At 36.8% G+C, this 23,517-nt stretch overlaps 1 protein-coding gene, 1 long non-coding RNA gene and 1 pseudogene across 4 annotated transcripts in view; 2 read left to right on the top strand and 1 right to left on the bottom strand.

The window, feature by feature from the left end:
• The window catches only part of marf1 (meiosis regulator and mRNA stability factor 1), a 55,546-nt gene that overhangs the window by 7,272 nt on the left and 24,757 nt on the right, over positions 1–23,517 (top strand). Inside the window, exons 2-15 of one of the 3 annotated variants that reach the window (XM_062964305.1) lie at positions 682–698; positions 957–1,628; positions 3,472–3,649; positions 6,310–6,536; positions 8,108–8,225; positions 11,813–11,985; positions 14,156–14,590; positions 17,701–17,843; positions 17,921–18,079; positions 18,789–18,978; positions 19,820–19,998; positions 21,094–21,174; positions 21,335–21,571; positions 22,472–22,591. In XM_062964305.1, the coding sequence (XP_062820375.1) occupies positions 966–1,628; positions 3,472–3,649; positions 6,310–6,536; positions 8,108–8,225; positions 11,813–11,985; positions 14,156–14,590; positions 17,701–17,843; positions 17,921–18,079; positions 18,789–18,978; positions 19,820–19,998; positions 21,094–21,174; positions 21,335–21,571; positions 22,472–22,591 (2,903 nt within the window). In that variant the 5' untranslated portion in view covers positions 682–698; positions 957–965. The remainder of the gene's footprint in view (positions 1–681; positions 699–956; positions 1,629–3,471; positions 3,650–6,309; positions 6,537–8,107; positions 8,226–11,812; positions 11,986–14,155; positions 14,591–17,700; positions 17,844–17,920; positions 18,080–18,788; positions 18,979–19,819; positions 19,999–21,093; positions 21,175–21,334; positions 21,572–22,471; positions 22,592–23,517) is intronic. The other 2 variants (XM_062964304.1, XM_062964306.1) reach the window with 2 other exon arrangements.
• LOC134294252 (U2 spliceosomal RNA) lies at positions 503–559 on the top strand (annotated as a pseudogene).
• LOC134294166 (uncharacterized) lies at positions 6,276–9,391 on the bottom strand. Its single transcript, XR_010001139.1, has 2 exons — positions 9,357–9,391; positions 6,276–6,716 (listed from the first exon to the last, which is right to left on the bottom strand). It is a non-coding gene; the product is annotated as an uncharacterized LOC134294166 (long non-coding RNA).

Consider the following 23,517-nt stretch of genomic DNA (forward strand, 5'->3'; position numbering starts at 1 on the left):
CTTTCCATTGAAATTCTAATAGGTTTATGTTGGTTAAAATTGTTTTCATTTTTAAATATTGTATTGTTCTTTCATTGTTGTTGTTGCACTACAAATGTGCAGTATGCATAGGAATTTGTTTGTATTTTTTTTTTCAAATGATAATTCGGCCCCTCAACAGTCTGAAGGATTGTGGACCGGCCCTCTGCTTAAAAAGTTTGGGGACCCCTGATCAAGTGTAATAATAATAATAATAATAAGTTCATTTTTATTTCGCCTCCATCTCCCCCGAAGGGGACTCAGGGCGGCTTACAGCAAAATCAAAATACAAGCAATGATAAAATATGAAACCTCTAAGGACAACAACAAAAACCAATAATAAAATATACACAATAGACGAAAAAACACAACACAGAATTAAAACATCAAATTAAAAACAATGAGGTTGCAATAGTGGATAAGCAAGGTGCACATTATGAGTAACAAATTCGTAAATAGATAAAGTGCATTAGAATCATTAGAATCAAGTGTAGTATCTGTTCTTATCAGTTTAATATCTGATAGTATTGAAGAGTGTTACCCTGCGCAATTATTTGCTTCCACTGCGTCTCTTGTCTGCCTTCTGTGCACTAATACTCGTGACCTTTGTAAACAAGCCTGTATTGTGTCTCTCTTCTTGCTCCAATGGATTGAAAAATGCAGTGGATAAATTATGCAAAGTAAGTACCCTAGTTTTAATGTAAATTACATCAAAACTAGGGAGTTCTTTTTCAAACACCCTGTATATTCAAGGGAGTCAACTTACAGTGTTACCTAATGTGGCTTCTTAGATAGTTATTACTGCAGTCCAGTTATTTATGTATGTAAGGAGCTTTTCTGTATTGGTTCAGGTTTATCCTTCATATCCCAAGAGTCATATTTTGATGGTGTATTTACATTGATCTGATAGGGATCTTTATGACTCTTTGTCTCTCTAGAACAAGTACATGGAGAACAAAAAAGCTACAGTGGAGTTGAAGGCCACTCCACCCCCTCATCCTACTGCTTCAAAACCGTTTGCAGCTGTTCCCCTTCCTAGTGTGCACTCTCTCCAACAAACACAAATACAACTTTCACCTGCTTCTAAAGTAAGCTGTTGTCCTCATGGTTCTGACTCTTCCTCTCACGCTCCTCAGCCATATTTTGGTGGTGGCAGCACTTTGATTCACCCTGGCACAGTATTGGACTTAAAGGGCGCCGGGACCGTCACTTGTCAAATAGGGGCAGGGTTTGCTAACCAAGCTGTGTCTTCACTCAAGAGTGGTGTTCCAATTGGAAGCGGTGTCACGGGCATTGCCAGCGACTTGTCCCGGGTGTGCCTGGAAAACAGTGTCTCTCCCTGTCCCCACTTCCCATGCTGTGGGAAACTCCACGTCCAGTCCTATCACAGTAATGTGCACAAACTGCATCCGTTTCCTTCTCATCCAAGCTGTACAACTTCGGGCTATTTTTCCTGTTCTGAATTCACAAGTGGGGCTGAAGGGCTTTTGAAGGAGCACATCTCACAGTCGGAGCGAAAGTCTTGTGTTTGCACCAACTCGCTGCACCTGAAAGTGGCATCTTCAGTTTGTTTAAAGGGCTCTCACTACTGCACTGAATGTTTAAGTAAGGTCTGTAACATTCTCATTTACAATGTACTGTGTGTTATGAAATTTCCAATAGGTTATTAATTGGGAAAAATTACGTTTGAAATGTATAGTGTTGATCTCATAGTGCAGGGGTCCCCAAACTAAGGCACGGGGGCCGGATGCAGCCCTCCAAGGTCATTTACCTGGCCCCCGCCCTCAGTTTTATAATATAATATTTTTATATCAGTTTTAATAATATAATATATTGTATATACATATAATATTGATAACAATGTTATACAATATAATACTAATAATAATACCATATAATAATATTAATTATATGTTATATATTACATATTATATAATAGTATAGTGGTATAGTTCAATATAGTAATATATAATGCTAATATTGTGTTATGCTAATAATATAATATATTGTACTAGCTGTGCCCAGCCACGTGTTACTGTTGCGAAGTATGAGGCCCCTTCTACACAGCTGGATAAAATGCACACTGAAGTGGATTATATGGCAGTGTGGAGTGAAGATAATGCAGTTCAAAGCAGATAATATGAGATTATAAATGGGTTATATAGCTGTGTGGAAGGGCCTTGAGTCTACACTGCCATATAATCCAGTTAAAGTCAGATAATCTGTATTTTATAGGCAGTGTGGAAGAGGCCTAAGTGAGATCTAACTCTGCCTGTCTCCTGGGCTGAGTGGGTTGCTAGGAGTCCAAGTGGGCAGAGCTTAGCCTTCTAACTGGCAGCAATTGGATGAGAACAATTATTCCTCTCCCTCTAATTAGGACTTTATTTTCTTTTCTTTTTGTTGTATGAACGTAGAGGCATGGATGAGGGGTTGTGCTGCCAAGTTTAGTGTTTCTGGGATGTGTAGTTTTGTTGTTTTGTCCTAGGCTGAAATTTCATTACCCTTTTATATATATAAATATACATACAGCTGCTCTGAGTCCCCTTCGGGATGAGAAGGGTGGGATATAAATGTAGTAAATAAATGCAGTAAGTAAATAATTAATTTTAGACTTAGGCTCGGCCAAAGTCTGAAATGACTTGAAGGCACACAACAACAACAACAATCCTAATTAACTTGACTATCTCATTGGCCAGTAGCAGGCCCACACTTTCCATTGAAATCCTGATAGGTTTATGTTGGTTAAAATTGTTTTCATTTTTAAATATTGTATTGTTTTTTCGTTGTTGTTGCACTACAAATAAGACGTGTGCAGTATGCATAGGAATGTGTTTGTATTTTTTTTTTCAAATGATAATTCGGCCCCTCCACAGTCTGAAGGATTGTGGACCGGCCCTCTGCTTCAAAAGTTTGGGGACCCCTGCCATAGTGTATCAATCTGATTTCAACTTCAGGCTAGGGAAAAAAATTAATTTAAAAGTTTGAAAGCGACTTTTATCTTCTTGAGTTTAAAGTTTTTGAAGCGTTAAGTGATAATTTGATTGGCCAAGGGTTACTCTCGCTAAAGGGCATTCCTCAGATGTCTGTGCAATTTACTGTCTATTTATTTATTTACAACATTTATACCCCGCCCTTCTCACCCGAGGGGACTCAGGGCAGCTTACAAAAATTGGCAAAATTTAATGCCCAAATTGCAACCATAAAAACAAAACAATATAAACAGATCTGTTAATAACATTGTTAAAACACATTATAAAAACCTTAAAAACGTATATATAATTAATTCCATTATAACTGTCTATTGGGTGAAAGGGAGAAACAACCTTTTTTAGGATGTTCAAGTCTGTTACTGGAAATCAACACATCACAGGTAAGACCAGCCACATTTCTTTCTTCTCCTTAGTCTGATTAATTCAATACACTTGAGTGATAACGGAATATTTCCCCCAACAGCCATCCAGAAACAGTTTGGTTGAGGCTGTTAAAGTCTGGCCAAATATTCCCCCTCCAAACGCCCAAGCTCCTGCACCCGTCTCCCTTCCCATATGCAATGGCTGTGGAACCAATGGAGCAAGAAAAGAGAAGAGTTTACTCTTGGGAAGCAGCTTTGGCACATTGTCACAGAAATACGGTAAAGCTTATTGGTGGAATGAATAAAATTATAACTGTTTTAATATTTTCTGCATTTGTTGGAAGGAGTTATTTTATTTTTTTAGAATAACCATGATGTTGTGCAGTGGATAGTATTGGACTTTGATCAAGGAGGTCTGTTTTCATATTTTTGGGGGAGCGCAGGTTTTGTGATTATATATTTATTTATTTACAGTATTTATATTCCACCCATCTCACCCCGAAGGGACTCGGGGCGGATCACATTATATACATACTAGCTGTGCCCGGCCACGCGTTGCTGTGGCTTAGTATGGTGGTATGGGAAATAAAGTATTGAGGAATTGGTGGTAGTTAATGTAAAGGGTAAAGGTTTTACCTTACATTAAGTCCATTATAAATGCTGTGTGGAAGGGCCTTGAGTCTACAATGCCATATAACCCAGTTCAAATCAGATAATCTGTATTTTATAGGCAGTGTGGAAGAGGCCTAAGTGAGGCCTAACTGTGCCTGTCCCCTGGGTTGAGTGGGTTGCTAAGAGACCAAGTGGGCAGAGCTTAGCCTTCTTACTGGCAGCAATAGGATAAAAACAATTATTCCTCTCCCTCTAATTAGGGTTTTATTTTTATTTTCTTTTTATTGTATGAACGTAGAGGCATGGATGAGGGGTTGTGCTGCCAAGTTTAGCGTTTCTGGGATGTGTAGTTTTGTTGTTTTGTCCTAGGCCGAAATTTCATTACTCTTTTATATATATAGATAGGGCAAACATTCAATGCCCATATTAGATTAGATGTGTTCCTGATGGTAAAAGCAATTGGTGATTACTGATTGGAATTATTTTCTGCTGCCTTTATAGCTGTTACTGGTGTGCGACCACAAAACACATTTGCCCAGCGGAGCAGCCTTTTTAAAACCTTATTGGCTGTAGGAAATCTGCGAGCTATAGTACAAAAAGTGCCTCTACTATCCATGTCCTTCTTGCAGCCATTCGGGGGACATAGGGCTTTGGAGTTACTAAACTACAGTAATATTTGATCTGGTAGAACTTTTTAAATTCTGAAGAGAGTGAGACAAGCATTAGATAATCAGCCCCAGATAGTATTATATTTCTGTCATGTATTTTATTGGATCCCTGCCATCTATGCATTTTATCTCATTATTTTACTCTTGCATAGCTGCTTCAATTTCTCCACCTATATAGATGACAGAACTGTGCCTGGTGGTTGACTGATATTATTAACTGTTATATTTCTGTTTTATATTGTATTATTGTTTTTATCTTTTTATATTGTGAATTGTATGTATGTATGTTGTTTTTTGTTCAATTATGTTGTTTGTGCTTTGCCCCATGTAAGCCACCCCAAGTCCCCATGGGGAGATGATGGCGGGTTTAAATAAAGTTACAGTAGAGTCTCGCTTATCCAAGCTTCTGGATTATCCAAGCCATTTTTGTAGTCAATGTTTTCAATAAATCATGATATTTTGGTGCTAAATTCGTAAATACAGTAATTACAACATAACATTACTGCATATTGAACTACTTTTTCTGTCAAATTTGTTGTACAGCTTGATGTTTTGGTGCTTAATTTGTAAAATCATAACCTAATTTGATGTTTAATAGGCTTCTCCTTCATCCCTCCTTATTATCCAAGATATTCGCTTATCCAAGCTTCTGCCAGCCCGTTTAGCTTGGATAAGTGAGACTCTACTGTATTATTATTATTATTATTATTATTATTACTATTATTATTATTTATTTATCTATTTACTACATTTATATCCCACTCTTCTCACCCTGAAGGGGACTCAGAGCGGCTTACAAATCAAATGAACATACAATATATTATTAGCATTACACAATATAAGCATTAAATCACTATGTTGTACTATATCATTATATGGTAATATTATTAGTAATATTACATTTAATATATAATATATAAATATTATTATATTGTATTATTAGTAGTATAATATTGTATTGCATTATAATACTACTATCAATATTATATGTATATACAATATATTATATATTTATAAATTATTATAATTATTATAATTATAATTATTATAAATTATTATATACACACACAGTAGAGTCTCATTTATCCAATGTTCTGGATTATCCAACGCATTTTTGTAGTCAATGTTTTCAATACATCGTGATATTTTGGTGCTAATTTTGTAAATACAGTCATTACTACGTAACATTATTGCGTATTGAACTATTTTTTCTGCAAAATTTGTTGTATAACATGATGTTTTGGTGCATAATTTGTAGAATCATAACCTAATTTGATGTTTAATAGGCTTCTCCTTAATCTCTCCTTATTATCCAACATATTCGCTTATCCAATGTTCTGCCGACCCGTTTATGTTGGATAAGTGAGACTCTACTGTTTATGTATATAAAATTAGCGTAGCATGTTGCTATGGCACAAGAGACAAGATGGAACTATCTTTAACTTTAACTATTATTAAAATACCAGTTTAGCAAAAGCTATTTTGGTCTTTATGTGAGCAAGCATTCTCTAGCAAACATTGTGTATTGTGCAAGACAGGCCTGCAATGAAAAGTTGAATTGACCATTTTGAGAGCTAGCATGGTTTAAGGGTTTGAGAGTTTGGGACAACTAGGTGACATAAAGATTGAAAGTTGACAGTTTATTCTTTTGAAATACAGGGTCTCCAGAGGTTGCTCTAACAGGCCAACTGCTAGAAAACCTGCCTCCCATCGGAGTCTTTTGGGATATTGAAAATTGTTCCGTTCCTTCTGGCCGTTCTGCTGTTGCCGTGGTACAACGGATTCGTGAAAAGTTTTTTAAAGGACACAGAGAGGCAGAGTTCATTTGTGTGTGTGACATCAGTAAAGAAAACAGAGAAGTTATCGAAGAACTAAACAACTGCCAGGTAAGATCTCCACAGTCGGCTCTTTCATTGGCATGTGTCTCTGGCTTTGATCTTGGCCCGAAAGGGCTTTAAAGGTTCCTGGGATTGGAGGGAGCCTTGTAAGCCATCCTGTTCAACCCAAGGATCTGTGCAAGAAATTCCTAACTTCAGAGTTGCCAAAAATGGCTGTGCAACCTGGTCCTAAAAGCAAAAATAGTGTGATTTTTAAAAATTGTGTCAGAGTAACTTGAGAACATACAGTAGAGCAGGGGTCCCCAAACTAAGGCCCAGGTGCCGGATGCAGCCCATCAAAGCCATTTATCCGGCCCCCATGGCACAAAGACAGAAGGGGGTTGGGCTAAATGACCCAAGGGGCCTCTTCTTCTCTTACAACCATTATTATTATTATTATTATTATTATTATTATTATTATTATTATTATTATTAACTTTGAGGCTGGGTAGACATCTGTCAGGGGCAATACTAATGGCTTTTGGTGTACAAAGGCAGAAGGGGATTGGACTAAATGGCCCAAGGGGTCTCTTCCAACCCTCTTTATTATTATTATTATTATTATTATTATTATTATTATTATTATTATTATTAACAACATTGAGGCTGGGTGGCCATCTGTCAGGAGTGCTTTGCTTGTGCTTTCGGTGCACAAAGGCAGAAAGGGATTGGATTCAGTGGCCCAAAGGGTCTCTTCCAACCCTCTTTTTAATTATTATTGACACAATGACATTGTGTGACACAGCAAACAAGATAGGTATGCTGGATTTCATATCACAAAATCACAAGTCGGACACTTCCCAAGTGTCTAGGACTGTGTGATGTATTTTCGGATGATGCGTGCAGATCCCAGCAGGGTGGCCTTTTGCAGTTGGCAGATCTTGATTTTGTCAATGTCTATTGTTTCCAAATGCCGGCTGTTGTTATTATTATTATAAATTATTATTGCTTGGTGGCCAACTATAGTCCGGCCCTCCAATGGTCTAAAAGATCGTCAACTGCCTCCCTGTTTAAAAAGTTTGGGGACCCCTGCAGTAGAGTGTCACTTATCCAACACTCACTTATCCAACATTCTGGATTATCCAACGCATTTTTGTAGTCAATGTTTTCAGTACATCATGATATTTTGGTGCTAAATTCGTAAATACAGTAATTACTACATAGCATTACTGCATATTGACCTACTTTTTCTGACAAATTTGTTGCATAACATGATGTTTTGGTGCTTAATTTGTAAAATCATAACCTAATTTGATGTTTAATGGGCTTTTCCTTAATCCCTCCTTATTATCCAACATATTTGCTTATCCAACGTTCTGCTGACCCGTTTATGTTGGATAAGTGAGACTCTACTGTATATATGTGTGTGTAATGTGCATAATTCCCATGGAGTAAACAAGAAAACCACTGGACCAAATCACACCAAATTTGGCCACAAAAGACATTAGTCATCCAATCAATCTGCATGTGGCAGCGTGTCAGCAAAAATGGCTAGGCGTGTCAGTGCTGACACGCGTGTCATAGGTTGGCCATCACTGTGCGACATTGAACTCATACCTGTCTTCTTTCTATTTCTTTAGGTTACAGTTGCACACATTAATGCCACAGCTAAAAATGCAGCTGATGACAAGCTCAGACAGAGCCTTAGGAGATTTGCAGATACTCATGCTGCCCCAGCCACGGTGGTCCTTGTATCAAGTATGTGTCAACAATGTGGACTTTTTGTTTTTGATTCTCAGCAAGGTTTAAAAATCTGCCCAGTTTTGGACGAGTCTGAATATTCCAACTTCAGAACTATGCCAGTTATTCTAACAGAGTTTCTTTCCACACAGTTGAAATCAATATCTGTTCAGTTGGGCAATTTTTTTCTATTTTGCACAAGTTATCATAACTTAAAAATAGTCATTGTCTTTTTTTGTTTCTTCTTGGCTATAGAGTCAGCGTTATGTTAACTTGAGTGGATTGAAAGAGCGATCATGCTCAGTGTTAAGTTTTGTGATATGGCTGTATACACCCGTCAAAACACATGTTACTGATAAAAGGTGTGGAAGTTGGACTGAAGTGTAATTAAGTCCATAATTAGCAATATTATATGAACTCAGATGCTACAAAAACTATTTCTCCATCATGCCAGCTGGTACAAAAGGCTTTTTGTCATATGATCCAAGGGAAAACTCTGGAGAAGTTGAAAACTTTTGTGACATTTGGGTTGGTCCTAATAAGCTTCTTTCCCAACTAGATTTAAGCACTATGTTTATGCACTTTATTAAAGCTTTGGATATTGTGCTTTATATGCCCAACTCCTTTTATCTCCAGTGGCTGACGCTGTATTATTACACATTTGTTCTGATTTTATGTGTTTTATTGTATTTTTAAAATATTTAAATGGTTTATTTTATTTATGTTACTGTTTTTGTTTTGATATTCAATGTAATTTATTATTTATTTATTTATTTCTTTGCTACATTTATATGCCGCCCTTCTCACGCCGAAGGGGACTCAGAGCGGCTTACAAATTAAATTTGCAAACAATATTATATTAGTGTAGTACGATACTTGTATGATACATGTAAAAATATAATATATAATTAATATTATATTGTGTTATTAGTATTATTAGTATTATATCATATTACAATATAATATTATGAATATTATATGTATATACAATATGTATTTTATAATTATATATAATTGCTTTATTCTGTTTTGTTTTGGGCTTGGCCACATGTTAGCTGCCCCGAGTCCCTTCGGGGAGATGGTGGCGGGATAGAAAAATAAATTATTATTATTATTATTAAGCAGAGAGAGGATGTTTTCCTTGGTTACCTTCTTTATCTGTCTTTATGGGCCATGATTCTGCATAGGAAGACATAGCTACAGAGGCACGGCTCTGTCACTGTAGCTACGTTTCCCATTGTGACTTCAGAAAACCTGCCTTAGATGCCAGATACCCTCACCAGCATAGGCATGAACTGGCTTTTGAAAGAAACGTATAGGGAATTTAATGGAGGCAGTGCAATGTCTAGTAGTAAGTAGTGAACAAAAAGGTTTCTCACAAGCGTTCCTATTCTGTATTTAGTTTCTGAAAGATTGTTAAGTTCATACAGTAGAGTCTCGGTTATTCGACATAAACGGGCGGGCCGAATGTCGAATAACTGGATCTGACAGATAATAGGGAGGCCTATTATCCATCAAGCCGGTTGAAGGAAGTGTCCCGTGCACGTTGCTAGGTAGATAGCAAGCTACCTAGCAACATGCAGGAGCGCTTCTGCTCCGCCTCTTGGGAGGTGCCCTGCGCGTTGCTAGGTAGATAACAAGCTACCTAGCAACGCGCACAGGCGCTTCGCTAAGCCGGGTGCTCACCGCTCGGCCCCTTGGGAAGCGCCTGTGCGCGTTGCTAGGTTGCTTGCTATCTACCTAGCAACGCGCACGGGCGCTTCTCTGCTCGCCGCCCTGCCTCTTGGGAGGTGCCTGTGCGCGTTGCTAGGTAGATAGCAAGCTACCTAGCAACGTGCATGAGCGTCTCCCAAGGGGCCTGGGTCGTCGGATAATACGGAGTGTCGGTTAACCGGAAGTCGGTTAACCGGAACTCTACTGTACTTGTAAAGAAAACTATCAAAAACTAGTTAAAGAAATGATAGTGTTTTGGGTTGCTGTGCGCTTTCTGGGCTGTCTGGCCATATTCCCCAAGCATTCTCTCCTGACGTTTCGCCCACATCTATGGCAGGCACCCTCAGAGGTTGTGAGGTACCATATATACTCGAGTATAAGCCGACCCGAATATAATTTTACCACAAAAACTGGGAAAACTTATTGACCCGAGTTTAAGACGAGGGTGGGAAATGCAGCGGCTATGGGTCAAATTCAAAAATAAAAATACAGTAGAGTCTCACTTATCTAAGCTAAACTGGCCAGCAGAAGCTTGGATAAGTGAATATCTTGGATAATAAGGAGGGATTAAGGAAAAGCCTATTAAACATCAAATTAGGTTATGATTTTACAAATTAAGCACCAAAACATCATGTTATACAACAAATTTGACAGAAAAAGCAGTTCAATACGCAGTAATGCTATGTAGTAATTACTGTATTTATGAATTTAACACCAAAATATCATGATATATTGAAAACATTGACTACAAAAATGCGTTGGATAATCCAGAACGTTGGATAAGCGAGTGTTGGATAAGTGAGACTCTACTGTATTTAAGGCATCAGTAGGTTAAATGTTTTTGAATATTTATATAAAACTAATTTAAGATATTAATAAGACTTTAATAAAATAAGACTATCCAACTCTGAATATCTATATATTCAAGTACAACATAACATTACTGCGTATTCTGTCAAATTTATTGTATTACATGATGTTTTGGTGCTTAATTTGTAAAATCATAACCTAATTTGATGTTTAATAGGCTTTTCCTTAATCCCTCCTTATTATCCAAGATATTCGCTTATCCAAGCTTCTGCTGGCCCGTTTAGCTTGGATAAGTGAGACTCTACTGTATTAATAAAATTGCATTATTTGAGGCATCAGTAGGTTAAATGTTTTTGAATATTTGTCTAAAACTAATTTAAGATAATAATAAGACTTTAATAAGATAAGACTATCCAACTCTGAATACCTATATACTCACGTATAAGCCGAGTAGAAGCTGGCCAGAACCCTCACTTGAGTATAAACTGAGGGAAGCTTTTTCAGCCCTAAAAAAGGGCTGAAAAACTATTTATTTATTTATTATTTATTTATTACAATATTTATATCCCGCCCTTCTCACCCAACAGGGGACTCAGGGCGGCTTACAATAAAACGCATATATAAAAATTGTACAATACACTATAAATCAGTTTAAAAATTGACTTTAAAAAACTAGGCTTATACTTGAGTATATACAGTATATTGGAAACTAGGCAAGTGGGGTTTATATATCTGTGTAAGGTCCAGAATGGGAGAAAGAACTCTTGTCTGTTGGAGGAAAGTGTGAATGTTTGAATGTTGCAATTAATCACCTTGATAAAAATTGAACAGCCTTGCAGCTTCAAAGTCTGTCTGGTTCCTGCTTGGGGGAAACCTTTGTTGGGAAGTGTTAGCTGGCCCTGATTGTTTCATGTGTAGAATTTCTCTGTTTGCTGAGTGTTGTTCTTTATTTACTGTCCTGATTTTAGAGGGGTTTTTTTGGGATGGAGCATTTGTTGGAATTTTTTGGTGGGTCTGTAGATGGTTGTGTAGGTTGTGTTTCTTCATCAGATAAGTGTTTTTTCTTGTGCTTCTGTTTTCAGCTGATGTGAACTTTGCTCTTGAAATCAGCGATTTGAGGCACCGCCATGGTTTCCACATAATCCTGGTGCATAAGAACCAGGCATCCGAAGCACTTTTACATCATGCTCATGAACTCATTGGATTTGAAGAATTTATTTCTGATTTACCTCCGAGATTACCAGTGAAGAAGCCAGTAAGTGCTTTCTGCTCTCTGTGTGTGTGTGTTTTTTTAAAAAAAAATATTGTAGATTTTTTTAAAAAATTGTAGAATTGCAACGTCACTTTCAATAAAATTAATCTGTCTCTACGCATATTTTAATTGGAGTATTTCTGTATAGCAGAAGTGGAAAATTGTAAGCTCTCCGGGTGTTTTGGGCTTCAGTTCTTGTAACCATGGACTCTGGTGGGTTGTAAACAAAATATGGGGAGAGCCCAAATTTTCTTTTACTGTGTATACATGAAGAGAATATCCGTGGATTTAGGGATGGAAGTAGATGGGAAAAGAAAGGAGGTTAATGTACTACAGAGGTAATTGATAGGTCAATCAGATAAGCTCTTCGTTTTGAAATACCATATATACTTGAGTATAAGCCCACCCGAATATAAGCTGAGGCACCTAATTTTACCACAAAAAACTGGGGAAACATTGACTCCAGTATAAGCTGAGGGTGGTAAATTTCAGAAATAAAAATAGATATCAATAAAATGACTGTATATACTCAAGTATAAGCCTAGTTTTTCAGCCCTTTTTTTAAGACTGGAAAAGCCCCCCTCAGCTTATACTCGGGTGAGGGTCCTCGTTGGCTTATATTTGGGTCAGCTTATACTCGATAATATATGGTACATTTATTATTTTTCTCTATTATTATTGGTATTATTACATTTACTATTTTTCTCTATTATTGTTGCTGCTATTACATTTATTTTACTCTATTATTATTATTATTATTATTAATACATTTGTTATTTCACTCTGTTATTATTATTATTATTGCATTTCTTATTTTACTCTATTATTATTTGTATTATTTTACTCTGATCTTATTATTATTGCATTTAATATTTACCCAATTTATTATGGCTTGTATTATTTTCCTGTATTCATCATTATTATTATTCATATTATTACATGTATTATTTTACTCTATTATTATTAAAAGGATACATAAGCACATTTACATTGAAGAAGATGAGAATAATGATTTGATCAGAGTTGGACAGTCTTATCTTAAATTTGAGCTTTATGTAAATATTCAAAAACATTTAAACAAATGATGCCTCAATTAATGTAATTTTATTGGTATCTATTTTTATTTTTGAAATTTACCATCCTCGGCTTATACTGGAGTCAATGTTTTCCCAGTTTTTTTGTAGTAAAATTAGTTGCCTCGGCCTATATTCAGGTCAGCTTATACTGTAGTATATACGGTACATTAATTGAGGCATTAGTAGGTTAAATGTTTTTGAATATTTACATAATAAATATTTAAGATAAGACAATCCAACTCTGTTCAAATCATTATTCTCATCTTCTTCAATGTAAATGTGCTTACGTATCCTCTTAATAATAATAGAGTAAAATAATACATGTAATAATAATAATAAATACAGGAAAATAATATATGTAATAATAAATAGAGTAAAATAATAAATACAGTAATAATAATAATGATAATATAATAAGATCAGAGTGAAATAATAAATGTATTAATAATAATAACAAATAGAGTAAAATAAATGTAAATAGTAGCAAGAATAATAGAAAAATAAATAAATGCAATAATACCAATAATAATAGAGAAAAATAATAAATATAATAATATTTATTTATTTATTCATTGCATCACTTCTACCCCACCCTTCTCACCCATCAGGGGACTCAGGGCGGCTTACGATATAAACATACACATCAAAAAACAGTTTACATTAGATTTTAAAATCCATCAAGATTAAAAATTACAATAAAATTAAGAGTATACATTAAAAATATACATAATTATACATGTAAATATACAATTAAGGCGCTTTCCATGTCCAGGTGGGGTCTGTCAGTAGGTCATATATTCATATCTCATTTTTGCTGCTAAATGATACCAATAATAATAGAGAAAAATAATAAATGTACCATATATTCTCGAGTATAAGCTGACCCAAATATAAGCCAACCAGGACCCTCACCCGAGTATAAGCCAAGGGGGGCTTTTTCATTCTTAAAAAAAGAGCTGAAAAACTAGGCTTGAACTCGAGTATATACAGTAAGTTGTGTCTAAGGTTATGGATTTTCTTGTAGCACTCTAGTCAAAATCTAGGTATGACTGTAGCTCCCCTGGAAGCTTACTAAAACTTTTTGTTTTCTAAATCAGGCATGCCACGCACTTTTATATGTTTACAACCTGCCAACCAACCGAGACAGCAAAAGTGTTTGCTACAGACTTCGCCGTTTGTCAGACAACTGCGGGGGGAAAGTCCTGACTATTTCTGGCAACAGTGCCATCCTCCGCTTCTTGAATCAAGATAGTGCCGAGCGCGCTCAGAAGCGAATGGAGAACGAAGATGTTTTCGGCAACAGGATTATTGTATCTTTTACACCTCAAAGCAAGGAACTGGCCGAAACCAAGAATGCGGGTTCTGCAGGAGCAGACAAATTGAAGTCTCCCAAAAAAGTGAACAAAAACACAAAGCTGTGCCTCATGAATCGAGAATCAAGCGATCAGTCTTCTGCCATCAAAGCAATTGTGGGGAAAGGGTCTCAGGCACATGGCGCAGCTCCAAAGAACGCAAGTGTGAAGAGCTTACAGGTAAAGACTTTATATTTTCAGTGATTCTCAGCCTTTAGTCCTCTAAGTGTTTTGGACTTTATCACCCAGAAATCCCAGCCAGTGTATCAGTTGTTAGGAATTGTGGGAGCTGTGAAACTTATAGCACCTTTAACTTCCTCTATGTTTACAAGTCTCACTTAGTGCACTTTGATAATAATAATAATAATAATAATAAAACTTTATTTATACCCCGCCACCATCTCCCCAGCGGGGACTCGGGGCGGCTAACATGGGGCCATGCCCAGAGCAATACAATATAATAAAATATAAAAACAGCATATTATAGCATAATTAAAAGTAATACAATAGATGATAATAAACATCACATCAAGGAATCAAGAAACAGTAAAACAAGAGCAGGCCGCATGAACACAAAGATAAAACCCGGAGTGAGAGGGACAGAGGAGTACTCCAGTGTGGACAGGGACATATGAAAGTGGGGCAGTTTAGAGGATAGATGTTCGGGGGGGAGTAACACATAAATATATAACAGAAATTACTCACCGAAAGCACAGCGAAAGAGCCATGTTTTCAGGTCTTTCCTAAAAGCTAACAAAGTGGGAGCTTGCCTGATTGATCAGCCCATCCTTACGTTTTTATTGATGTGTTTTAACTTTGTCTTATTAATGGTTTGATTTTAATCATATGTTTTAATTTTTTCATTTGTGCGTTTTCGGTATTTGATGTTTTTGTATGTATACTCTTTTGCATTTGTAAGCCGCCCTGAGTCCCTGCGGGGTACAAGAATAATAATAATAATAATAATAATAATAATAATAATAATAATAATAATAATAATAAAACTTTATTTATATACCGCCCTATCTCCCGGATGGGACTCAGGGCGGTTTACAGTCATAAAAGCAAACACAAATATTACATAACAACATAATACACATTATTAAACAAAGTAAAATAATACAATTATAACAATAAATCACACTTACATGACCAGATCAAGGGGACGGGAACCATAAAACCAATATATTAAAATGTATCATTTTAGGCTAGGGAAATCTTGTGCAATATATTCAGGCCCAGAAATCGGCGGTAGTCCAATGTAATTACTCAAAAACCTGCCGACACCACCACCACATCATTATTATTATTATTATTATTATTATTATTATTATTATTATTATTATTATTATTATTCTTGTTGCTCTCCAGATTCTGCTGATTCACAGCTTACCACTGGCTACACAGGCAAGAACTGATGGCAATTTGACAACAGCTTCCCATCCCCAATTAGCAGGCATTTGAAAGTTTATTAAAATATTAATCAGTTTAGCTTATGCTAAACACATAGACTTTAAGGATCATAGTGAGATAACAAAGACATGTGGTTCCAGGAGCCGGACTTCAATATGCTGCAAGTGGAATTTCCACTTAACCATAGCTGTGTAGAATGTGGTACTTTCTGCATTCCTTACTTCATTTGCTACTGATAAGAAATGCTATAAATTATTACACTGATTGGCTGATATTGCTTGAATGAGTTTGAAGACTTTAAAATGTTTCAACCACATGGCCGTGGTTTGTGTGTTTTGATCATTGACAGACAAGTTTGTTGAGTAGTGCAATATTGTTTTTACTGCTTTCGATTAAATAGTTCACAGGAAATTCGGCCCCAACTATAAAAACCACCAGTCCTCGCACTTTATCCCTGCCTTTCGTCCTATAGGTTCAACATTAATTAATCTCTATATATAAAAGAGTGATGGAATCCTGGCGACCGACAAAACAACAAAACTAAACACCCCACAACCTCGAAAATTGACAGCACAACCCCTCATCCACGCCTCTAGGTTGATACAACAAAAAGAAAAGAAAAATAAAGTCCTTATTAGAGGGAAAGGAATAATTGTTTTTATCCAATTGCTGCCAGTTAGAAGGCTAAGCTCTGCCCACTTGGTCTCCTAGCAACCCACTCAGCCCAGGGGACAGGCAAAGTTAGGCCTCAGGCCTATTCCACACTGCCTATAAAATACAGACACCACCAGGCAACGCCACAGCAACGCGTGGCCAGGCACAGCTAGTGATTTATTTAATTTATTATTCTCCTTCCTTTTGTTCTCCAGTCCTATTCTGGAAGTATATTGCGTAAGTCCCTTCCCCCTGAATTTCAGTACTCATTATGGGACAGATTTTTTTATTGTCGATGATGCTGTTTTATGTTGTTGTCTTTTGTAATGTTGTTGATTTTATTGAGTTATGTTTTCATCTGTGATTGGTTTTATTCTCTGTTGGATTGGGCTTGTTCCCCATGTAAGCCGCCCTGAGTCCCTTGGGGGAGATGGAGGCGGGATATTATTGTTGTTGTTATTATTATCATTATTATTATTATTATTATTGACACAACAGCATAGTATGACACAGCAAACAAGATAGATATGCTGGATTTCATATTACAAAATCACAAGTCGAACACTTCTCAAGCATTTAGGACTGTGTGATGTATGGCATAGTTGGCACTATAACTCTATCCTGAATTTTATTAGGTCCCTTTTATTCTGGTATTTTAAGTGATGATGTTATTTTATATTTCTGCTGCAGTCCCCCCCCCCCCCCCCCCCAATTAAGTCGACTGAATTGTACTTGGTGGTTGATAGATTTACTGCTGTATTAACTCTTGTTTTATTGTCTTACTGTCTTTTACTATTTTTTTGTATATTGTTTAATGTATTTATGCTGTTGTTTTTGTAAATTGTGCTAGTTGGGCCTTGCCCCATGTGTTTTTGTAAATTGTTTAATGTATTTATTAATTTATTAATTAATTTATTAATGTTTTTGTATATTGTTTAATGTATTTATGCTGTTCTTTTTGTAAATTGTGCTAGTTGGGCCTTGCCCCATGTGAGCCACCCCGAGTCCCCGTGGGGAGATGGTGGCGGGGTATAAATAAAGTTTTATTATTATTATTATTATTATTATTATTATTATTATTAATCTACCAGTAGTTTTCCGGGCAAACTTTTCTTGTGTCTTTATAAATATTTGTTTATTATTAAAAAAAACTAATTACTAAATGGATATAAAAACCCAGCTAAAATGTATTATAAGCCTTTGATTACTTGTTTTCCCTGAAGGAACTGTGTCGTATGGAGTCAAAAAGTATGAAAAACTCTGAAAACTGCCAAGACCAGCTAAAAGAGAACTCCATGTCAAGTTCGGTATCTCCAGCACACAAAAAATCCGGAACAGGCGAATCCATTCATAAAAACAATCAGAAGTACGTCTCAAGTCTAGTTCAGATTTCATCAAAATACATCTGCAGAACAAGTTAATAATGAGTTTTCTTTATCACAGGAAAGATTTACCTTCAGCAAGGAGCATCAGCAACTCCCTAGTTGAGAGAAAAGAGAAGAACGATGTATTTCAGGTTAGCTATCCATCTGCGTTCAGCATGCTCAGTGCATCGAGGCAACTCAGTCCTGTTTTGGTGTCTCAAAGCTGCTGGTCATCAAGGTAAATTCATTTATTTATTTACAACAGTTCTACCCCCGCCTTTCTCACCCGAGGGGACTCAAGGCGGCTTACAGAAATTAGCAAAACTCAATGCACAAACCAAAATTCACTAAAATCAACAACACGTTCAAATCAATTAACAATACATAATAAAAACACATTATACAAAACTTAAAAACATATATATATTTAAATCCATTCATCCGGAAATGTCTACTGCCGCTTTGAGTACACCACTTTGAGTCCCAGATGTGGGAGAAAAGCAGGATAAAAGCAAAGAAATAATAATACTTCAGGCCAAAGCTCTGCCTGCACTCTGTTAAGATTAGAGGGTTCTTGGGCTTCATTTTCAGGGTATATTTTTGAATATCCTGGAGTCTCACTTCTGTAATATGTGACCAGTGGATCTGAGGGAAAGGGCCAGTGTTCTCCAAGGGCATGAAAATTGCTGAGAGTCCTTATTCTTGGCATAAAATGATAATTGCAAACAGAAATGTGAAAACTAAGATATACATGCTATAAAGCCAGCAGGCTAGAGAGTGGCATATGTGGCATTTCCTCATATGGGAGAAAGTGTTTTCCATTTTCTTGAGAAAGATATTTGTATATATGAATGAATAATTGCCCAAAGAGACACTATATGGATGTACTGTTAAGTAGAGCAAACAATTCTAAACTTCCCTCCTTTCCTTCCCATTCACTTGATCAGGAGTGTGTCCCCAAACGTCTCAAACAGATCTTCTCCTCTCACTTTCAATGTCATCAATTACACTGGCAATGCAGGCGGTCTGGATCCGTACACAAATGGAGTGGACATTCAAATCAGCAATCTAGACTACAGGTTGTCCAGAAAAGAACTGCAGCAAACTTTGCAAGAAACATTCTCTAGGCATGGGAAGGTAAACAACAATTCCTTTACTCATCTTGTTTCTGTCAAATTATTTAAACAGCCTTTATTTATCTATAATTTTAATTAAATAATTAATGTGATTTTTAATGCCTTTTAAATTTATTTGTGTGTTTTTGTATTTGATATTACTGTATGTTGTATACTGTATGCTGGTTTTATATCTGTAAGCCGCCCCGAGTCCCTCTGGGGAGATGGTGGCGGGGTACAAAAATAAAATTATTATTATTATTATTATTATTATTATTATTATTATTATTATTATTATTATTATTATTTAACAGATCATTAGTACAGTTCCAGATTGTACAATGACTTAAACACATGTTTACATTTTTAATTTAGCCGTTGTTATGGAATGGCACCTATGGAGAGAAATCTAGAACTATTTAATAGATTATCTATCTATATATATAAAAGGGTAATGAAATTTCGGCCTAGGACAAAACTACACATCCCAGAAACACTAAACTTGGCAGCACAACCCCTCATCCATGCCTCTACGTTCATACAACAAAAAGAAAAGAAAAATAAAGTCCTAATTAGAGGGAGAGGAATAATTGTTTTTATCCAATTGCTGCCAGTTAGAAATCTAAGCTCTGCCCACTTGGTCTCCTAGCAACCCACTCAGCCCAGGGGACAGGCAGAGTTAGGCCTCACTTAGGCCTCTTTCACACTGCCTATAAAATACAGATTATCTGATTTTAATTGGATTATATGGCAGTGTAGACTCACTATATATATATAGATTCTGATCTCATTGCAAATCCATTTTAGGCATTTTGATAGTAGCGCTTAACTCAAACATGTTGATAAAGTTTTCATCTCTTTAGGTAAAGACTGTAGAACTCAGTCCTCATACTGATTATCAATTGAAGGCTTTGGTTCAAATGGAAAACCTACAAGAAGCCATTACTGCTGTCAACAGTCTTCACAGATGCAAAATTGGCAGCAAGAGGATCCAGGTCTCTCTCGCTACTGGAGCGACCAATAAATCTCTGGCATTAGTTAGGTAAGGTTTAAAAAAAATCCTAACATTTTATTCCTGACATTCCTGAAAGCTGGAGATAGTCTGTGGTTGGGAAAAAGTTCTCAGAATGGGTTATATTGAAGGGACTTTTGTTTTGTCATAGAATAGGCTTCCTAAGTGTTCTTCCGATTTTTGTTGGAAGAATTACAGCTTCCTCCCTCTATAGCCATTGTCTGGGCTGGTTAGGACTACAGTAGAGTCTTGCTTATCCAACATAAACAGGCCAGCAAAAATGTTAGATAGTAAGGAGGAATTAAGGAAAAACCTATTAAACATCAAATTTTGTTATGATTTTATAAATTAAGCACCAAAACATCATGAGGGGGCCGGGCTGTGGCGCAGCTGGCTAGTAACCAGCTGCAATAAATCACTACTGACCGAGAGGTCATGAGTTCGAAGCCCGGGTCAGGTTAAGCCTCCGACCATTAAATAGCCCCGGCTTGCTGTTGACCTATACAGCCCCGAAAGACAGTTGCATCTGTCAATTAGGGAAATTTAGGGACGCTTTATGCGGGAGGCTAATTTACAACACCATAAAACTGCCAGCAAAAAACGAGGAAAGGAATGAGGAAGTACAGCCACTACTGGACGGTGAAGCAACAGCTCCCCCTGTGGCCGGAATCATGAAGCTGGAAAAATGTTAAAAATGCCTCTGAGTCTGTCTAGTGTATGTTGTTTGTCTGTTGGCATTGAATGTTTGCCATATATGTGTTCATTGTAATCCGCCCTGAGTCCCCTTCAGGGTGAGAAAGAAGGGCGGGATATAAATATTATAAATAAATAAATAATAAATGTTTTACAACAAATCAACAGAAAAAGCAGTTCAATACACGGCAACGTTATGTAGTAATTACTGTACAGTAGAGTCTCACTTATCCAACATAAACGGGCCGGCAGAAGCTTGGATAAGCAAAAATGTTGGATAATAAGGGATTAAGGAAAAGCCTATTAAACATTAAATTTCGTTATGATTTTATAAATGAAGCACCAAAACATCATGTTTTACAACAAATCGACAGAAAAAGCAGTTCAATACACAGTAATGTTATGTAGTAATTACTTTCTTTCAATTTGCAGTGCAGAAGCCATATCCATCCTTCAAGACGCTCCGGCTTGTTGCCTGCCCCTTTTCAAGTTCACAGAGATCTACGAGAAAAGGTAGGCTTGACATTTGCAAACCAAATTTAATTTTAAAAAATAATTAATGGGTTTTTTTCCCCACATTTATAAAACTCCTCTTTTGGGAGAGACCATAGCCTTTCTTTCCTTCATCCCTTGCATTTCACTTAATTTTTCAAAATCTCATTTTTTTTTCTAGGTTTGGACATAAATTAAATGTGTCAGACTTGTACAAATTAAGCGACACGGTCGCAATCCGTGACCAAGGCAGTAGCCGGCTTGTCTGCCTCTTGCCCAGCAGTCAAGCCAGACAGAGCCCGTTGGGATCTTCGCAATCTCACGATGGTTCCTCAGCTAACTGTAGTCCTATTATATTTGAAGAACTGGAATATCACGAACCCATTTGTAAGCAGCACTGCATAGATAATGCCTTCAGGTAAGCTGTAGTTCAGCTTTGTCCAAACCGATCGACAGTAGATGCTTCCACTTTTTTTCATAATGGCAAAAAATAGTAAATTTACACACATAGAAATGAAAAGCAGTCTCCTGACTTGTATGCATACTGTCAGAGAAAACTTCCTAATACTTTTGCTCTTTGTGCCAAATACCGTATATACTCGAGTATAGGCCGACCCGAATATAAGCCGAGGCACCTACTGTATATACTTGAGTATAAGCCTAGGTTTTTAGCCCTTTTTTTAAGACTGAAAAAAACCCCTCGGCTTATACTCGGGTGAGGATCCTGGTTGGCTTATATTTGGGTCAGCATATACTCGAAAATATATGGTACATTTATTATTTTTCTCTATTATTATTGGTATTATTACATGTATTATTTTTCTCTATTATTGTTGCTACTATTGCATTTGGGACTCAGGGCGGTTTACAGTCATAAAAGCAACATAAACATTACATAACAACGTAATAACACATTATTAAACAAAGTAAAATAATACAATTATAACAATAAATAACACTTACATGACCAGATCAAGGGAAAGCAAAGATGTCTCTATTTTCTAGCATCCATGGTTTTATTGTTCTTTTATTGTTCTTTTGATCTTGTTTAGTGTATATTTTCTTTTATTGTGTTGTTTAATGTGCTATGATTTGTTGTTCTATTCTATTTTGTTATATTGTATTGTTCTGGGCACGTCCCCATGTAAGCCGCCCCGAGTCCCCGTTGGGGAGATGGTGGCGGGGTATAAATAAAGTTTATTATTATTATTATTATTATTTCGGATTTTGGAATCCCAGATAAGGCGTGCTCAACCGGTACTGTATATTGGGCTTATGCTTTCCGTATTTGATCCGATTGTTTTTGTTATTACTCTAGTGAACATGACTTTGATCCTGACTCTTACAAAGTTCCCTTTGTGATTTTATCTCTGAAGACTTTTGCGCCCCAAGTTCATAGCTTGTTACAGACCCATCAAGGGACAGTGCCGTTGCTGAGGTAAGGCATTTCTGCAATCGTTGCGGCAATGTACTGTTGTGCAGAACCCGGTGAAATAACTTCTCACGTAAACACTGTGAACAGAATTATTGAGCAACCCACTTCTGCCGGGTCAGTTTAGGCCACTCGCTGTTTCTTCCACAGACAAGAATGGGTGTTCATAGTAAGACCCAACTGTAAAGGTCTGAGAACTTCTAAGGTTCTTTTAGGCAGGGGAATATTTTTAAATACACCTTTGCCACCAATCTGTGAGGAACTATTTAATAACTGCTGCCACCAATTTGTAAAGAAGCTAATTAATAACTTCTGCTACCAATCTGTGAGATGCAGCCACCAAAGACTTAAAGGGGAGACCTTTTACCATTTTTTCCCTTTCTTCTTCTTTACTTAGATCAGGGGTCCCCAAACTAAGGCCCGGGGGCCGGATGCGGCCCATCAAAGCCATTTATCCGGGCCCCACGGCAAAAGGCCGGAAGGGGGTTGGGCTAAATGACCCAACAGGTCTCTTCTTCTCTTACAACCATTATTATTATTATTATTATTATTATTATTAAGGCTGGGTGGCCATCTCTCAGGGGTGCTTTGCGTGTGCAGAAGGGGGTTGGACTCAATGGCCCAAGGGGTCTCTTCCAACCCTCTTTATTATTATTATTATTACTTTTATTATTATTAACATTGAGGCTGGGTGGCCAACTGTCAAGGGTGCTTTGCTTGTGTTTTCGGTGCACAAAGGCAGAAGGGGTTGGACTAGATGGCCCAAGGGGTCTCTTCCAACCCTCTTTATTATTATTATTATTATTACTATTATTATTATTATTATTAACATTGAGGCTGGGTGGCCAACTGTCAAGGGTGCTTTGCTTGTGTTTTCGGTGCACAAAGGCAGAAGGGGATTGGACTCAATGGCCCAAGGAGTCTCTTCCAAC

Source organism: Anolis carolinensis, unplaced genomic scaffold (assembly GCF_035594765.1).
Source record: "Anolis carolinensis isolate JA03-04 unplaced genomic scaffold, rAnoCar3.1.pri scaffold_13, whole genome shotgun sequence".
NCBI lineage: Eukaryota > Metazoa > Chordata > Lepidosauria > Squamata > Dactyloidae > Anolis > Anolis carolinensis.